This window comes from Vulpes lagopus, chromosome 8 (assembly GCF_018345385.1).
Source record: "Vulpes lagopus strain Blue_001 chromosome 8, ASM1834538v1, whole genome shotgun sequence".
Taxonomy (NCBI): Eukaryota; Metazoa; Chordata; class Mammalia; order Carnivora; family Canidae; genus Vulpes; species Vulpes lagopus.
Window position 1 is genome coordinate 30,926,970 of NC_054831.1, and position 17,084 is coordinate 30,944,053.

General features: G+C 34.8%; 1 protein-coding gene and 1 pseudogene across 5 annotated transcripts in view; one reads left to right on the forward strand and one right to left on the reverse strand.

The window, feature by feature from the left end:
* Window positions 1–17,084, reverse strand: part of CLCN3 (chloride voltage-gated channel 3) — a 90,280-nt gene that overhangs the window by 34,889 nt on the left and 38,307 nt on the right. For all 5 annotated transcript variants that reach the window (XM_041766477.1, XM_041766479.1, XM_041766475.1 and 2 more), the window contains one exon: window positions 924–1,081. In XM_041766477.1, coding sequence (XP_041622411.1) covers window positions 924–1,081 — 158 coding nt within the window. The remainder of the gene's footprint in view (window positions 1–923; window positions 1,082–17,084) is intronic.
* LOC121496951 lies at window positions 3,621–6,258 on the forward strand (annotated as a pseudogene).

The window sequence follows — 17,084 nt, forward strand, 5'->3', positions numbered from 1 at the left end:
CAATCCCGGGACTCTGGGATCACGCCCTGAGCCAAAGGCAGATGTTCAACTGCTAAGCCACCCAGGCATCCCAGAACAATTTATTTCGAAAGAAATTTTAGCCCAACTCCTTAGCCCAAGACATAGCTGAAATATACATTTGCTATAAAAGCCACCAGAAATATTATTGCAATATAAGTAATACTTTTTTTGATTAGTAATTCATTACAACACTTAACATGCCCTTTACAGAACTCAATTTGAGAAATATCAGCATTTAAAACTGAGAAAGGAGCTAAAAGAAAACAGTAAGACCCCACGAAACTATCCCTCCATGTTTCTTCTTTCTCCATAAGAATCATATAACAAGTTTCTTCTTTTGCTGGAGCTCCTATGCTGTTCAAAGCCAAAAATCATGCTGACTTCTACACCTTGATTTTATGCTGTGTTTTCCCAGTCTTTCCTTCTTGTCTTATATTCTTCCTTGATTTTAAGCTACCTCAAGTCCTTTCCAGGGGTATAAGTAAACTTTTAAAAAAATTACACATAAAGGGGATCCTGAGTGGCTCAGAGGTTTAGCGCCTGCCTTTGGCCCAGGGTATGATTCTGGAGTCCCAGGACTGAGTCCTGCATCGGAGTCCCGGGATTGATTGAGTCCTGCATCAGGCTCCCTGCATGGAGCCTGCTTCTCCCTCTACCTGTGTCTCTGCCATACACCCCTTGCCCCCCCGTGTCTCTCATGAATAAATAAATAAAATCTTTTAAAAAATTACATATATAGAGAAAAAAACATGTATTACTTGTAAAATGTAGAAATTTACCTCAATGTACTTTAATGTATAGTAAGTATTTTGGCTGCTGGAGGTCAATGGCAAAGATATGTTATTAAGTGATCTAGTTGATCTAGTTATACACTACACTAAAAAATTACTGAAAATACTTACCCGTCTATGCCTCTCTCGGTCCTTACATTTCTCTCGCACCCAATCAATAGTATGGAAATCATCATATGTACCAACACCCGGAATTGGTTCATCCAAAAGATCCAGTAAGTGGGTAGAACTGTTAATGCTGCCTCCATTTGTCATTGTATAGTGAGTTCCTATAAAGCAAAAAACAACAGTAAGTACATTTTATGAGAGACAATGGTGAACTAGGTAACCTTAGAAATTCACTGGTAATTCATAAAGAAATAGTATCACTTGAAATGTAATAAAATAGGGGAAGAAAAATTATCAAGAAAAATTATCTAAAACTTGGAAATAAGGCAAAAGACCATGGCATGTCCTTTCAAACTCAGACTAGAGTATCAAAAATAAGCCTGCCTCGTAGTCATCTTTTGCTCTGAGGAAGAGAGCTTTGATTTATTATTTTCTATTGATTAGGACATAAACTCTATAAAGTTAGGTAATGACTTATAGAAGATTGATAAGTTGAAAATGAATGCTTTCATCTGGCAAAAAACATAATTCAATTTCATCTATAGAAAGGATATACTTAGAGTTGTAGTATTGGGGTTTTTTGTTTTTGCCCTGTAGGAAAATTTCTTTCACTGATATTTCATATCACACATCCTCTTGACATTTGCCCACTATATACTTTTAAGAGAACTTAAGGTATCAGAAAGGATGCTGAAAGACAAGTCACAAAAAAGAATTAAATTTTAAAAGTTCAATCTAACATAAATGGCTCTTAAAAAGTTCAATACAATACAAAAAAGAGAAATGCCAATCAAACCTATGTATCATTTCCCTCTATCAGATGGATAAAGATTAAACAGTTAATTAATGCACTGAATTGGCAAAGTTATGGGGAAGGAAAGCTTACCACAAAATTAGTTTTAAGTATAAACTGGTATAACTCCTTTGGGAAGTCAAAGCTACCAAAATTTAAATACACAGACACTCCCTAACCTAGCAAAGTCCACTTCCATTTTTCTCGCACTTACAACTGCATAAATCCGTAAGTTATACACAGTGTGGTGAAACATCTTACTGTGTGCTCTAGAAGGAAAACAAAAACAAATTAATGTCAAAGTGATCATAATCCAAAAGAAGAATCAGCAAAAGAGCCAGAGAGCAAATACATTAGGCTCTGGAGGCCACACAGTCACAATAACACAACTCTGCCATAGTAACACAAAGAAAATCACAGATAATATGAATAGGTATGGCTATGTTTTAATAATACTTTATTTACAAAACAGTTGAACAGCAGCATTTGGCTCAACCCCTGATCTTTTCCTTTTTAAAGATTTTATTCATTTATTCATGAGAGACATAGAGAGAGAGAGAGAGGCAGAGACTTAGGCAGAGGAAGAAGCAGGCTCCATGCAGGAAGCCCGATGTGGGACTTGATTCTGGGACTCCAGGATCACGCCCTGAGCTGAAGGCAGACACTCAACCACTGAGCCACCGGGCGTCCCTCAAACCCTGATCTAAAGTCTCTAGAGCACGAACCAAACTCAACTGAATATATTTACTAGGAATTTTCTACTTAATGGCACTCTGCTAGATGTATAAGAAATACAAAGGTAGAGCACCTGGGTGGCTCAGTGGTTGAGCGTCTGCCTTTGGCTCAGGTCATGATTACAGGGTCCTGGGATCAAGTCCCGTATTGGGCTCCCTGAAGGGAGCCTGCTTCTCCCTTTGCCTATCTGTGTCTCTCATGAATAAATAGTCTTAAAAAAAAAAAAAAAAAAAGAGAGAGAGAGAGATGTGCAAAGGTAATAAAAACATCCCTGACTCAATGTAATATTGAATATTGTATTAATAAACAATGTTTATTTACTTCCACCAGATCAAACAGGGTTCTCTCTTCCTTTCCTATTTAATACAGTTGAATATTTGCCTTGGAAAGTATAAAACTTCTAAAAGAAGAGTATATTGATCTCAGCATTTTGGCAGATGTACTCCAGGAATGAATAATTTATCATTCTTGGCCGAGGGTTTAAAAGGCCAATCCCTGCAATAGCCCATGTTGATTTACATAAAACAACTTTATACTTTTTACACTAGCTCTTTCTTCCTCTCTCTGCCCTGATTTTACTCAGCAATTTCCACTTGGTAAAAGCTGGCTGAAAGGCCAGAAATTTTTTCTTAAGAAAAAAACTACAGAGAAAAAACACAGTGAGTACTTATAATGTCTTGATAAATTTGAGAATCTCTGACTCTGCTTTCCATGTGATAATATTAAAATTGGCAATTTAAAAAATCTTTTTTGCAGGACATATCAAAAGCCTCTATAGCCTTCTGATATGATAACATCACTTCTGGCCAAAAATGCATAAACTGAATCTTAAAAGGAAAAACAAGATAAACACAAATTGAGGGAAATTCTACAAAATAAACGGCTTACATTCTTCAAAAAATGTCAAAGTCATGAAAGACAAATAACTGAGGAACTGTTCTAAAGCTATAGGAGACTCAAAAGATATGACAAATAAATATAATCATGCTCCTGGATTATTAGAATGTGGAACAGGAAAAAAATGGGTTGTGGGTTTTTTTTGGGTTTACATTAAAAGACAGAGTAAAATAACTGAAAAATTTGTAAGCAGTCTGTAGATCAGATAATAATACATATCAACAGTTTTCTGATTTGGGAATGTCAATATCAGTTTTCTGATTTCATATAACGGAATGTCTATTCACAAGGGAATACACACTAAAGTATTTATATATACATGCACATTTATTTTATGTATTATGTATACATACACAAAATAATTTATGTCAGAGAATAGCATATATAACAGTGAAAGAAAGAATAAGAAAAAACAAACGTGGTAAAATGTTATTTCAGAAACCTGAGTGAAGTGTATATAGGACTCTTTTCACTATTTTCAACATCTCTAAGCCTGAAATTAAAAGAAAATGTTTTTAAAAGTCTACTATGATATATTTTGAGAACCTCCAACTCCCCCCACCTCTTGTTGGTTTTATTTGGGTAGAGTTAAAGAAACATGGGCTGTTGATCTTAATTATTACTCTTCTATTCAAAAAATAAAAAGCAGGGTGCCTGAGTGGTTCAGTGGTTGAGCGTCTGCCTTTGGCTCGGGTCATGGTCCCAGGGGCTCCCTGGGATCAAGTCCCGCATCAGCTCCCTGCAGTGAGCCTGCTTCTCCCTCTGCCTATGTCTCTGCTTTTCTCTCTCTGCTTCTCATGAATAAATAAAATCTTTTCAAACATAAATAAAAAGCAAAATTTCTATACTGCTTAACATATATCCACACAATATGTCACCAGCCTCATAAGAATTGTCAAGTTGTTTGCACCACAAAGAAGATAAGCAAATGGAGCATGTATTACTCTAACAGACATAAGCCAGGAAATAGAAAAGTAGACACTTGTTTTTATGAGGTAGCAAAAAGTACAGCAACAAAATAAACAATATTTACATTAACTATGGGTCTTGTCTTTAATGATTTTCAAATACTCTGCAGAAACTACTTTCACATCTAATTTACAAAACTATGCTGCAATTCAAAATACCTGAAAACCAGAAATAAAGGATTCAAATTTTTTAAACCAGAGGACCCTGTGAACCAATGTTTTGTGCTTTGGGGCTTTCAGGTTGTGTCCCTTAAACTTCTGTGGCTGCTACAGAACATGTTAGCATGAGAATTAGCCAGAGCAGTTTGTGTCTTCAACAGACTGTTTGTAGGTCAGTGTGTCCCTTTATCCCTATTCGCTTCTACATACAGAGCAATAGTGTTTGAAAAGTATTCTCCCCAGTATTACAGGGAGAAATACTAACTGGTGTTTTTGGTTTTAGGGGAGCCCACAGAAACAGAGTCACAGTTTCCCCTCCAAATTATTTCTAAAGGAAATCTGGGGCATTCTTGCAACTCCTGTTACCCAACTGGCTTGGACAGTAACCAGGGAAGATTTTGGTATGAAAGTAAAAACTTTTTGCTGAGACAAATGATTAGAGTATTTCTTTGGCTCTGATATATATAATTAAATTGAATCCCCAGGAAGAGAAAGGGAGACATTTCAATTTGGCTTTAATTTCTCTCCTTTTACCATGTTCCTTACTCATTGTACAGGGCTATTACCAAAAACTGAAAGATACCATACTGAATGTGAAATCAATTAACATTTTTTTTTAATTTAAAATTTGTACTTGCAGAGTGTCACATTTAGTGGTCTGTCCTCTGCTCTGCTTTCTCTCATTTTTTAATAATACAGAAGTGGGAACCCGTCCATTTACAAGAGACATTTGACTCACGGATCTACTTTCTATTTCTCATAGCCTCTGAAGTCACCACACTCTTGGCAGGGATTTTGCACTCAATAGTTCAGAGGCCCCCAGACAGATTACAAATTGTGACAAAAGGTGTGAGTTGTACAGACTGGATTCATCACAAATTTTCCCAGAATTCCAGATAAAGTGTTTCAGCCTTCATCTGGATCATGAAAAATATGGTGGGGGATCCACAGTACCCTCCCCATAGGTTGCAGGTTGTTACCAGAATAAAAAAGTACAAAGAGATGTCCAAATTGCTGGGGCATCTGGGTAGCTCACTTGAGCTCAGATCATAGATCAGGGTCCTAGGATCAGGCCTGGCATCAGGCTCCCTGCTCAGCAGGGAATCTCCAAGTCTCTCTCCTCTTGCTTGTACATGCTCCCATTCTCTCAACAGAATGAATAAAATCTTAAAAAAAAAAAAAAAAAAAAGATGGGGCGCCTGGGTGGCTCAGTGGTTGAGTCTGCCTTTGGCTCAGGTCGTGATTCTGAGGTCCTAGGGAGCCCCACATTGGGCTCCCTGCAGGGGATCTTGCTTCTCCCTCTGTATGTGTCTCTGCCTCTTTCTGTGTGTCTCTCATGAATAAATAAAATCTTAAAAAATTAAAAAAAGATGTCCATATTGGGAAAAAGATATAATAAAGATGCTTGAGTTAAAAAAGAACATACTCCTCAAATTCACAAAAATATCCTCTCAGTGAATGAAAAAACTTTCTGAAAGTGGTTAAACATTTGATAAGAATCAAGCCCCTGAAGTTGTCACAAGGACTTCCAACAGAGGAGGACATGCCTAACACGTGCATCAAGAGTACTGGGGAGTCAATAGTGCAGAGACACCTAAACCCTATAGTTCAGGAGGCAGTTAAGTCCTAATGCCAGAGCAATTTCATATTTAGAAATGTAAATCATTTTTATTTAAAGATAATGAGAAAGTGTCCTTCTCAATCTATCCTGAAAAATAGAAAAGAAAGGAAAGCTTTCAGTGCTTCCATTCTAGGAGGCCTAAATTATCCTGATATCAAAGCCAGACAAAAACACTACAAAACAAGAAAATTACAGACCAATATCTCTGGTAACCATAGATGCAAAAAAAAAAACCCCAACAAAATATTGGGAGACACCAAATTCAAAAATACATTATAAGCATGATTCACCATGATCAAGTAGACTTTATTCCAGGGATGCAAAGATGGATCAATATCCACAAATCAATGTGATGCACCACATTAACAAAATGGAGAAAAATCGTATGATCATCTCAATAGATGCAGAAAAAGCATTTGACAAAATTCAACAATAAAAACTCAACAAAGTTGGGGACAAGGGGATTATACTCAATATGGGACAAAACCACATCATACTTCATGGTGAAAAGCTAAAAGCTTTCCCACTAAGATCAGGAACAAGACTGTGCTTATCATTTTTATTCAACACATTACTGGAAGATCTAACAACAGCAATCAGACAAGGAAGATATAAAACTGTCATTATTTACAGGTGACATAATACTATATACAGAAAACCCTAAAGACTCTACCAATAAACTATCAGAAGTAATAAATGAATTCAGCAAATCTGCAGGATAAAAAAATCAATACACAGAAATCTGCTTTTTCTTAATTTTTTCTGATTTTTTATTAGTCTATAGAATGCAACAGATTTCTGATTCAGCTGGCTACTTAAAAAAAAGATTCCAACTTTTACTTTAATATGTGTGACATTTCATATATTTCTTTTATAGTTTGTTCTGCTAAACATGGAAATCTGAGTAGTATGAAGAAGGAGACAGACTTCCTATCCTACTCTAAATTGGGTAGGGAACATTCATTTCTAACAGTATAATAGAAGTGCCTATATACCCCACATTAGGAATAATTTTTTTTTTTTTAGGAATAATTTTAAAGATATAATGCATCCTAATAATAACGATGGTTTTTAAATATTCCTAATGTATCATTTTTTATTATTAGTTTCAGAGGTAGAGGTCAGTGACTCATCAGTCTTATATAACACTCAGTGCTCACTACATCACGTGCCCTCCTTAATGTCCATCACCCAGTTACCACATCCCACCCCACCTCCCCTCCAGCAGTTTGTTTCCTATGATTAAGAGTCTCATGGTTTGTCTCCCTCTCTGATTTCATCTTGTTTTATTTTTTCTTCTCTTCCACTATGATCCTCTGTTTTGTTTCTTAAATTTCACATGAGTAAGAGCATATGATCATTGTCTTTCTCTGATTTACTTATTTCGCTTTGCATAATATCCTCTAGTTCCATCCACGTCATTGCAATTGGCAAGATTTCATTTTTTGATGGCAGAGTAATATTCCATTATATATATATATATATATATATGAACCACATCTTCATCCATTCATCTGTCAATGGACATCCGGGCTCTCCCCACAGTTTGGCTATTGTGGACACTGCTGCTATAAACACTGTGGTGCAGGTGCCCCTTTGGATCACTACACTTGCATCTTTGGGGTAAATACCCAGTAGTGCAATTGCTGGAGCATAGGGTAGCTCTATTTTCAACCTTCTGAGGAATCTCCATACTATTTTCCAGAGTGGGTGCACCATCTTACATTACCACCAACAGTGCAAGAGGGTTCCACATCCTCAGGAACACCTTATGTATCATCTCTGTGTATAGTTCACTGCAACCTAGCTTTTATAAAGTTTAACTTACATATATTAAAATGAGATAAATACAAATAATTGTGTTAATAAAATTTTTATGAATAGTACAAGTTATCTAGCTTCACCTCTCAACTTCATCTTATGTATGAATGAAGCATATATCTTTTAATACCACAAGCACAAATTAAAGTATATACATTCATGAATATGTATATAAAGTAGATTTCTCTCTTGCCTAAAATAATACTTCAATGGTTGGTTAATTTGAAGATTATAATTTAGCTTTTCTAAAACTGATATCTGGAAGGGAATCTATAAGACAAAGAATGAAAATGACAATGAAATAAAGGTAGTCAGGCAATCCTTCCCTGATCGTGCCTTTGTCCTTAGGAAATGCTCTTCTTATAGTTGCACTTTGTTAACACAAAATGACATGATTTACCTACCCTGGCCTTTCCATTTCTCAAGGCACATACAGCTTGCATTTACTTATCTGTGAAGACAGTAGTAGAGGTGCACCAGAATACCTTCTGAAAATACTAATCAAGGTTCCTTACCCAATACTATTTCCTTGTCCTCTCCACATTTTTCTCCTATTAATTCGGTGAGGCATCAATTGCCACAGGAAAAGAAATACACAACAGAACATAGAAAACAAGAGCCATTAATATGGCTTCCGAGTTTCATAGTTAGATTTTTAAAATCCATTAGAAAAGGCAAAATTTTAAAAGCCAGTACCTTGGAGTTATAAGAGATAGGTTTCTAGGTTTCAAAAGGCTTTAAATACAATGGCTTCGACTTTCTGCAATAAGACATGGACTGAAAAAAGACTAGATGAAGAACCAATCCTATATAACTACAGGAAGTTTGCTGGGAAGCAAGGAGGGGAACTGAGTAAACAAGAGTTATGATAATTAAATTGACAAGTGGCTTCAGCCTTTAACATTCTCCTATAATGAAAAAAATACAGATGAGATCATTCTAGCCACACTTATTTACAAGCCCTTTATTACTAAGCATACTTTCTAAAAACTATCTTATATCATTGAGTACATATGCACATCATTTTCAATATACTTCAGATTACTTTAACTGCTGTGACCTACTGTAATTTAAACTTCCAGGTTAGTTTGCATTATAAACAGTACATGCAATAAACATATGTGAGCCTAAACAGTCATCCTCTTTCCCAATTAGTTTTTAAATTTTTAACTTTTTTCTTGTTCTTAACATTTTTCCTCAAACAGGTACCCAGATAGTAAATATCAATAACCAGGTGTATCTCCAAATTTAAAATGACCACATTAACCAGCAGCTGTCCTCAGATTAGGATTTTTCTTTGTATAATACTCCCTTATTGTTTCTACCCACCTAGAAACCCCTTCCCTTTCTTTCTGTGATAGAACCCAATTATTTTAGGAAGCTTCATTGCATGTAGTCTTGTGGAGAACACTGATCAAGGTATCCTCCCCTCCCCAGCTAAGAAAAAGGCACATGATCCAAGCTAGACTGATAAAATCCTCTCCTAGAAATGTAAATCTTGAACACTGTGATACAAAGACACTGGAGTCTGTTAATGTCAAAGACTTAACTTCAAAAGGATATACTACTTGGACTGTAAGAAAGTACAATCTGAAAGTAGTTCCCAAATTTAAGAAAAAAATGAAAAACTTTTCTGGAGTCTTATCAGATGCCAGCAATTACCCTTCTACTACACAATGGCTGGGAGAATAAAAAAAAAAAGGCTGCCTTCTTTTCAGAGTAACCTAGTAGAGAAATTCCATGATCTTAATGAGCTTGGAGATCAGGCCTAAAGTCATTCTCCAGCTCTGCCATTTATTAGCTATTTAACTATATCCTTCACAACTTACTTACAAACCTCTTAGAGGTACCTGGGTTTTTTTCACCCACTTTTACAGTACGATGTGTAAACTGAAGATATATCATGTGAAATATCTAATGATAATCTGACAAACAGGAATTCAATAAGCATGACCTAGTGTTTCTGCTCAAATATTCTGGTATTTAAAACTGCACCAGGCTGCATTATTCATATGGCATCACTCTTAACCCAAAGATTCACAAAAAGACACAGAAAGGGGAAAATACCTTACAAATTTGAATGATGAGTTCTTCTACAATTGTATATTAAAAATCCTGTAGTTTTTAAAAAATATCATTTAATTCATTATGCCCAACTGGCATGGACACAAACAGATTTCTAAAATCTATGGTCAATAACCAATCTTTCCATGAAAAGGACATTTTGTAATTAGAAAACACTAACATTATTTCATAGTTCAAGTATTATCAACATTAAAACACCTCAGTAAGCAGGAAAAATTATCTAATCAATGAGCTGTTAACTGGGTTGTAGTTTTCTTGGAAAAACAATTTTATTGATAAAGAACTTTACTTTTTTCTCCAGATGTAGAATTTTATCTCTTCAACTTCCCAGTCCACAGCAACTACTCATCTACTTTCTGCCTACATGGATTTGCCTATTTGCCATTTTATTTATATCAATGGAATCGGAAATACATAGTTTTTTGTATTTGGGTTCTTTTATTTAGTATGTATTCAAAGTTCATCCATGTTACAACATGTATCAGTACTTCATTTCTTGAGTGAATATCGCATTAATGGATATTCCATAATATTCCATTAAACCACTGATGGACATTTAGATTGTTTTCTCCTTTTAGCTATTATGAAAAATGCTTCTATAGGCAGTTAAGTACAAAAGTATGTACGAATTCATACATACCTATGTAAACAGAAACTCATTTACCAATATCTATAATCTAAACAAAAAAAGAGTTTGTCTTTTCAACAAATGATGCTGGGACAACTGGCTATTCACATGCAAAATAAAGCTGGAACTGTACCTCACACTATACATAAAAAATAACTCAAAATGGATCACAGATCTAAATGCAAGGGCTAACTAAAACTAGAAAACTCTTAAAAGGAAACAGAAGAGTAAATGTTTATGACCCTGGGTTAGGCAATGGTTTTGCAAATAAAACACCAAAGCACAAGTGACAAAAGAAATAACGAATAAACTAGACTAGATCAGAATTTTAAAAATTCTTTCCTACCTCTATAGAAGCCAGATACTACTATCTATCTGGTATCTAACAACAATAAAACATTACCTACATTGTTTTTGGCACTTTATATATATTAGCTCATTTAATCCTCACAACAACCCCATGAAATAGGTATTACTCCATTTCATAAATTAGAAAAACAAAACCCAAAGAGTTAAGGTCACACATCTACTAAGGAGTTAACAGAGATTCAAATTCAAACAGTATGATTCTAAAGGCATATCTTACCACTAAGGAATACTGACTAAAAAATAAATTCATGGTTAGTCTGCCTGCATACGTATACTGTAAGATATGTGGACACTCCTCTCTCCTAGTGGGTCTAAGAACTCTTAGGTAATGCCTTCTCCCAAAACACCTGTGCACACACACTTTTCAGACGATTAATACAATCCTACCCTTCACCGTTATCATCCCTCTTTGCCTTTGGTTTCAAACTTGTCCTATATTATTTAAAATGCTGTAACGAAAAATTATGGCAATAGCAGTCATGGGCACTGCTTTGCTACCAGCACTCATGTTCCTATGCTATAGCAGGGGCCTGTGACAATAAATCTATTCCATTTTCAGCATCAGGTTTTTACAGATTCATTTTGGGCCATTAGAATCCTACTTTACCCCAGGGAGAGCTAACTGCCCCTCCATATGTATACTTAGAAACTGGTTTTCAAACTTTTGTGACTGTGGCCCATAGCAAGAAACATTTCTCACTAACATAGTGAGAAAGGTATACAGACATGTACCTAAATAAAACCAAAGTTTAGTATACTTACTTTCTGGCAAATACAGTCATACTTTACTATTTTCTTTCTCTTTTTTTTTTTTTTTTTTGATACTAGTCACAACCCAGTTGATTTCATGACCAACACATTAAAATCTGCAATTTGACAAACACTGAACTAAAATATAGACATTAATAAAATTATCTGCTTTTCCACAAAAAAAACCTTTATATTCCGACCCACTTGGCCCACAATATATACTTGCCAAACTGAACTAAAAAACAAAAACAAAAACAAAAACAAAAACAAAAAAACACTGGGGGGAAAAAACTACTGTTACACCTTGAACTGAATTTATTAGTAAATTTCACAGTCACACATGTTCAGCAGCCTAAGTCTTTTCTCCAAGGGGAATAGCCAAATACTAGGCTGGGATGAAAAAGCAGGTATGCATTTATTTACTAAGACTAGTTCTTAACTACTTCTAGAGTCCATTTCAAAAGATACAAGAGCTGTGATCCTTGGCACTTAAAATCATAATGCAGACTACTATCCTATCACAGACACACCACACACACTTTTTTTTTAATTACGAAAAAAAAGGCAGCCAGTAACCCAAAATTCTACATATTCTGACTACTCAGTTTCTTCTGTATATTACAGGAAGTCTAGTCCCCATTGTGCTTTTTTTTTTTCTTCCCTCTGTGACCTTACTGATAAGAAATGATCATCCTGGTGAGGGAGGGGAAAGTAAATGTAAGTTGATAGTGGAAGTTCCAGAATGTTAACAGGCTCCCAAATGAAAGATTAAAAAGGTTAATGGCAAGCACAGTGCAAAGTTCTTAGTAGGTGGTCAATTAAATGTCCACTGGATAAATGAAGAAACTATATGCTCTTGAAATTTGTTCTGCCATCCACAGTCATATTTAAGATTTAAACTATAAAGACTTGGAAATTAAAACCAAATTCCAAAGAAGTTGACCAGAGATATACAGGCAGTCAAAAGCAATGCTGAGTCCATTACCCAATTCAGTGTTTTCTTCTCTGTTCCGTTGCCATCCCAAAATAAAAAGCCACATCCTTAGGTAGAAATAATAAAGTGGATATAAAGACACCTGTATAACTGGAAACAAATTCCATGTTTATTTGTTATCTCTGAAATGTAAGAGAATGTGAGTCTCTTACATTTGTAAGAGTCTTTTATTATATGAATAAAAGACTTATGAAATTTGCTTTCTTGAGTGGCAAGAGGAATAAACTGAAAGAAATCTTTTTGATTTAATTAAGGTTTTAATGGACTCCCAACAGTACAAATTAAACATATGCTTATTTAAAAACAAAAACAAAACTTTCAAATATAATTTAAGCCACCAGTCTCCTGTGGCTTTGTGTAGTCACAAAGCAGAGATCTCAATGGCAGGCAAATGGCCAAAATTACAAACCTACTCTATATGGCAGGAAATTTGCTCACATTTTGAAATCTTGATACACAAAGCATTTCTGACTTAACGACAAGCCATAAGATAAAAAAATAATCATAGTAAAATGCCCGTTATTTTTAGAAAAATAGAGCTAGAGATAGTAATATGAACCAGATTTTTGTGAAGGTTTTAAGTTCCGATACTGTGAGCAAAATAAATTTAAACACAGGCTTTGTTTTTATACTATTGTTTTGGAATACAAAGAGTTCCTGACATCAAATAAAGAATATTTGTTTTTTTAATTTACACTTATATGAATAAATTTGTAAGAAGAGATTTAAAATTTTTCTAATTGGCAAAAAGAGGTAATGGAAGTACAGTAAGGACCTGCATCCGAACATCATTTTACAAAGAGCCTAAAGAACGTCCTTTTGGCAGTAAAAATATCATCTAACACCTGGATTTCCAAATAATGTGCAAAAAATGTTAATGATACTTTTTTTGAGGAGATAAAAATGAACAAGTTCATCTATTATACTAGTAACAAAAGCGGCAGCCTGGGTGGCTCAGCAGTTTAGCGCTGCCTTCAGCCTAGGGCCTGATCCTGGAGACCTGGGATCAAGTCCGGTGTCCGGCTCCCTGCGTGGAGCCTGCTTCTCCCTCTGCCTCTCTCTCTCTCTCTCTGTCTTTCATGAATAAATAAATAAAATAAAAAAATATATACTTTACCCAAATACATTTCTGAGCTAATGAATATCAAGAACGACTTCAGGGAGAAATTTAAGACCCCAAAAGTTTATCTCATTAGGAAGCTCCCCACTTTTTGTTCTTTAAGACCATAATTGGTCTGGCATTCAAACTCCTCTAGGATCTGGCACTCTTCTGCCTAGCTATACTGCCCCCGAATAGCCCCATGGATAAGCAAAACTAATCAGGAAACCACATATTAGGCATTTACTCCCATCAGAGCATTTACTCATTCTATCCTCTCTCTACTAGGAATGTCCTATCAAATTTCCTTGTGTACTTGAAACCTTGGCCTACTTCGACAGCACTCATCAAAAGGAGACTGATCTCTTCCTCCCCTAAAATCCCACAGACCAGGCACTCTATACCACTCAATAGAAACTTATTAACTTCCTTGGGCTTTGTTTCTTTGTTTTTAAACTTGGGAAGCTTTCTAATGCCCCTGCCAGGCTCCAAATGCCACGAATTAGCATGGATATACAGAGTGAGAGGGACTATTTCACCATAACTGGAGCATGAGCCAAATCATTTGGATTGAATCCTAACTTCCCTTCATGATTTCTTTACCTCAGTTCTGTCAATAGGAAAATGGGGATTCTAACAGGACCTAAGTCACAAGTCTGTGAGGAGGATTAAATGATTTGTTACACATGAATGAATATACCAAAGCACTTACAAAGTATCTGGCAAACAGTACATTCTATACTAAATATTAGCTATTATTAATATTACTATTACTACCACCATCATTCTCCACAGCACCTAATAGGACCTTTTCCATACAAGAACTCAGTAAATACTTGAATGAAATATTTAATCTTCAATAATTTTTAAAGGGCCCTCATGGTGTAAAAGAAAGGCCCGATAGAAGAAAAGAATTCAACTCCCCAAACTGCTTGAACTTCATGAACAAATTAAGAAAAAGTCAAAGTATTAAAGCTAACATCCAAATTAACCAAGTTTTTTATTCTTTTCCTTATAAAAATGGAACACACATTTTATGAAAAAGCTTGATAGTTTCTGTATAGGAAATTTACATCAGACATAGCTATTTCTAAAAGGCATTTTAGGGCATTTCTTAATTTCTAATCTATCGACATATTAACTAATTCTATGTTTAATCTACTTACATTTCCAGTCTTCTCTACATTATCAACTTAAGTAGAAAGCTTCATCATTTACCATCTCACTTTGAAAAATAGAACTGAATTTTATTTACTCCACAAAGGTAATCCCTAACTCTAGCATTCAGAGATTCAGTAACAGATTCATATCTATTTTGTTGATACCCTTTACAATTTTACATTTTGATTACCTGCCTCTTCATTCTTCATCAGCCTAAAGAAATCTTTCTAGTTATGGTAATTTCATCCTCCTAAGAAAGCTGATTCAGTTTTCTTGATTTATGCTAGCTGCTTGTTTCTACATCTCCAGTTCCTTTGTGTTGACCCATGGCTACAATAGGTCATAAATTACGGAAAACAAATAACCTCTTATCCATAAATATCAGGATACCACAGTACAGTCAAGTGGGCCTAATAACTGACTGATCTGTACTACAAAGACACAATGTTACTTTCAAATAACGTTGGCTTATATTACAGTAAGTCTCATCAAGGGATAAGGAACCTATCTGGGCTGCTAAGAATGTGCCTGATTTAGACCTTAAGCAAGATTCCTAAAAGACTATTCATGAAAATATAAGGGAAACAAAAAGCTTACGTTTGTTTTAGTAATAACCATGCCTTACTCTCACATAAGCTTTGGCTTCTTATTATTTGCATATCTCATAGAGATCGAGTCCATATTAAGTTCAAAGACTGTCAAGCCCAACACTGAGAATCTAAATTTCCCAAGCCCAGGTTTTCTGGTTTATCACCATCAAGAAACAGATGTTGTAATAGCTCAGAGAAAACACAGTTTGTCTTGTTTTACAGTTTAATTACTGATTAGCAAATACTGTGACATTTGAAGAGTCACCATTCATTCACATTGCTTCCTATTTAAAGAAATCCTTACCAGAAAAGGAGTGATGAAAACATACGAGAAAGGAGAGTTTATGAACACATTAAAAATTGGAAAATTAAAAGACAAACCAAAAAAACCCAAGTGGTAAGATAATGAGAAATTTTTATTTTCTTCTTTATGCTTTTAAATATTTCCCCAAATGTTTAAAACAATATGTATACATACTTATATAGAAAATTTTTATTGAGAAAAACTCTGTAAGAAAAAGTACACTATATGTTAACATGATCTTCGTATAGTTTTTCTCAAAATTGAAAAGCTTTTACAAACAACAGAATACTACAGGATAGCTAATGTTACAACTGCTCAGAGCCTAAATTGTGTCCAACAGACATAATGCAACCAGTAAATATCTGCTGAATACCTTAACATTTTCTAATCCTAACAGAACTTAGTACTAAAAAAAAAAAAGTTATCAGAATACAAACTATATTTTAAATAAATCAGCTAAATATGCTCATGACTTCCTTATTTGTTTCATAAACCAAAGTTTGGGTTGAACCATAAAATGAGTTTATAATATCATGCTGTAATTCAAATTAATGTGGCTCATAAATGAAATCATCTAGTTGAGATTTTTCTTAACGTTCAATTGCTTTTCTAGAACTACCAACTAGTCTATTTTTAGATTATTTTAAGAAAAATTTTAAAAGGACAGTTCTATTAACAAGTAATCAGTTTTATGAAGACCCAGGCAGTGCATTCCAAAAGATTTACATGAATGCCGGGTGCTTTTCCAGTTTTTACAAACTACGGAGTATTATTTTTTCTGGCGTGTAAGAATTACCCTAAATGTTTTACTCGTATCAGTTTTCATAAAATACCTGTAGGAGACAATGTAGTTAATGTTAATCAGCTGAAATAGATATTAAATGAAAAAAAATAATTTAAGAATTTGTTCATCTTTATTGCCATCTTCAAGTGTTCTAAAATGTAGACAGAGAGCTTTTACTATAAATTTACTTCGTGGTGGCAAAAGCTACATAGGAACTGGCAGCAGTTGAAACACACAGGTGCACAGACACATACTTGATTTCTCTGTGTAAATGAAAGGAAACACGTAAGTTTTTTAAAAAACATTACTTTTTAGGTGCTAACATGACACTAGTTAGCTGTAAAAGCAGATTAATTCATTTTCGCAGTTAAATAGCAAGAGGATTTTCACATAGAAGATGGAGTCA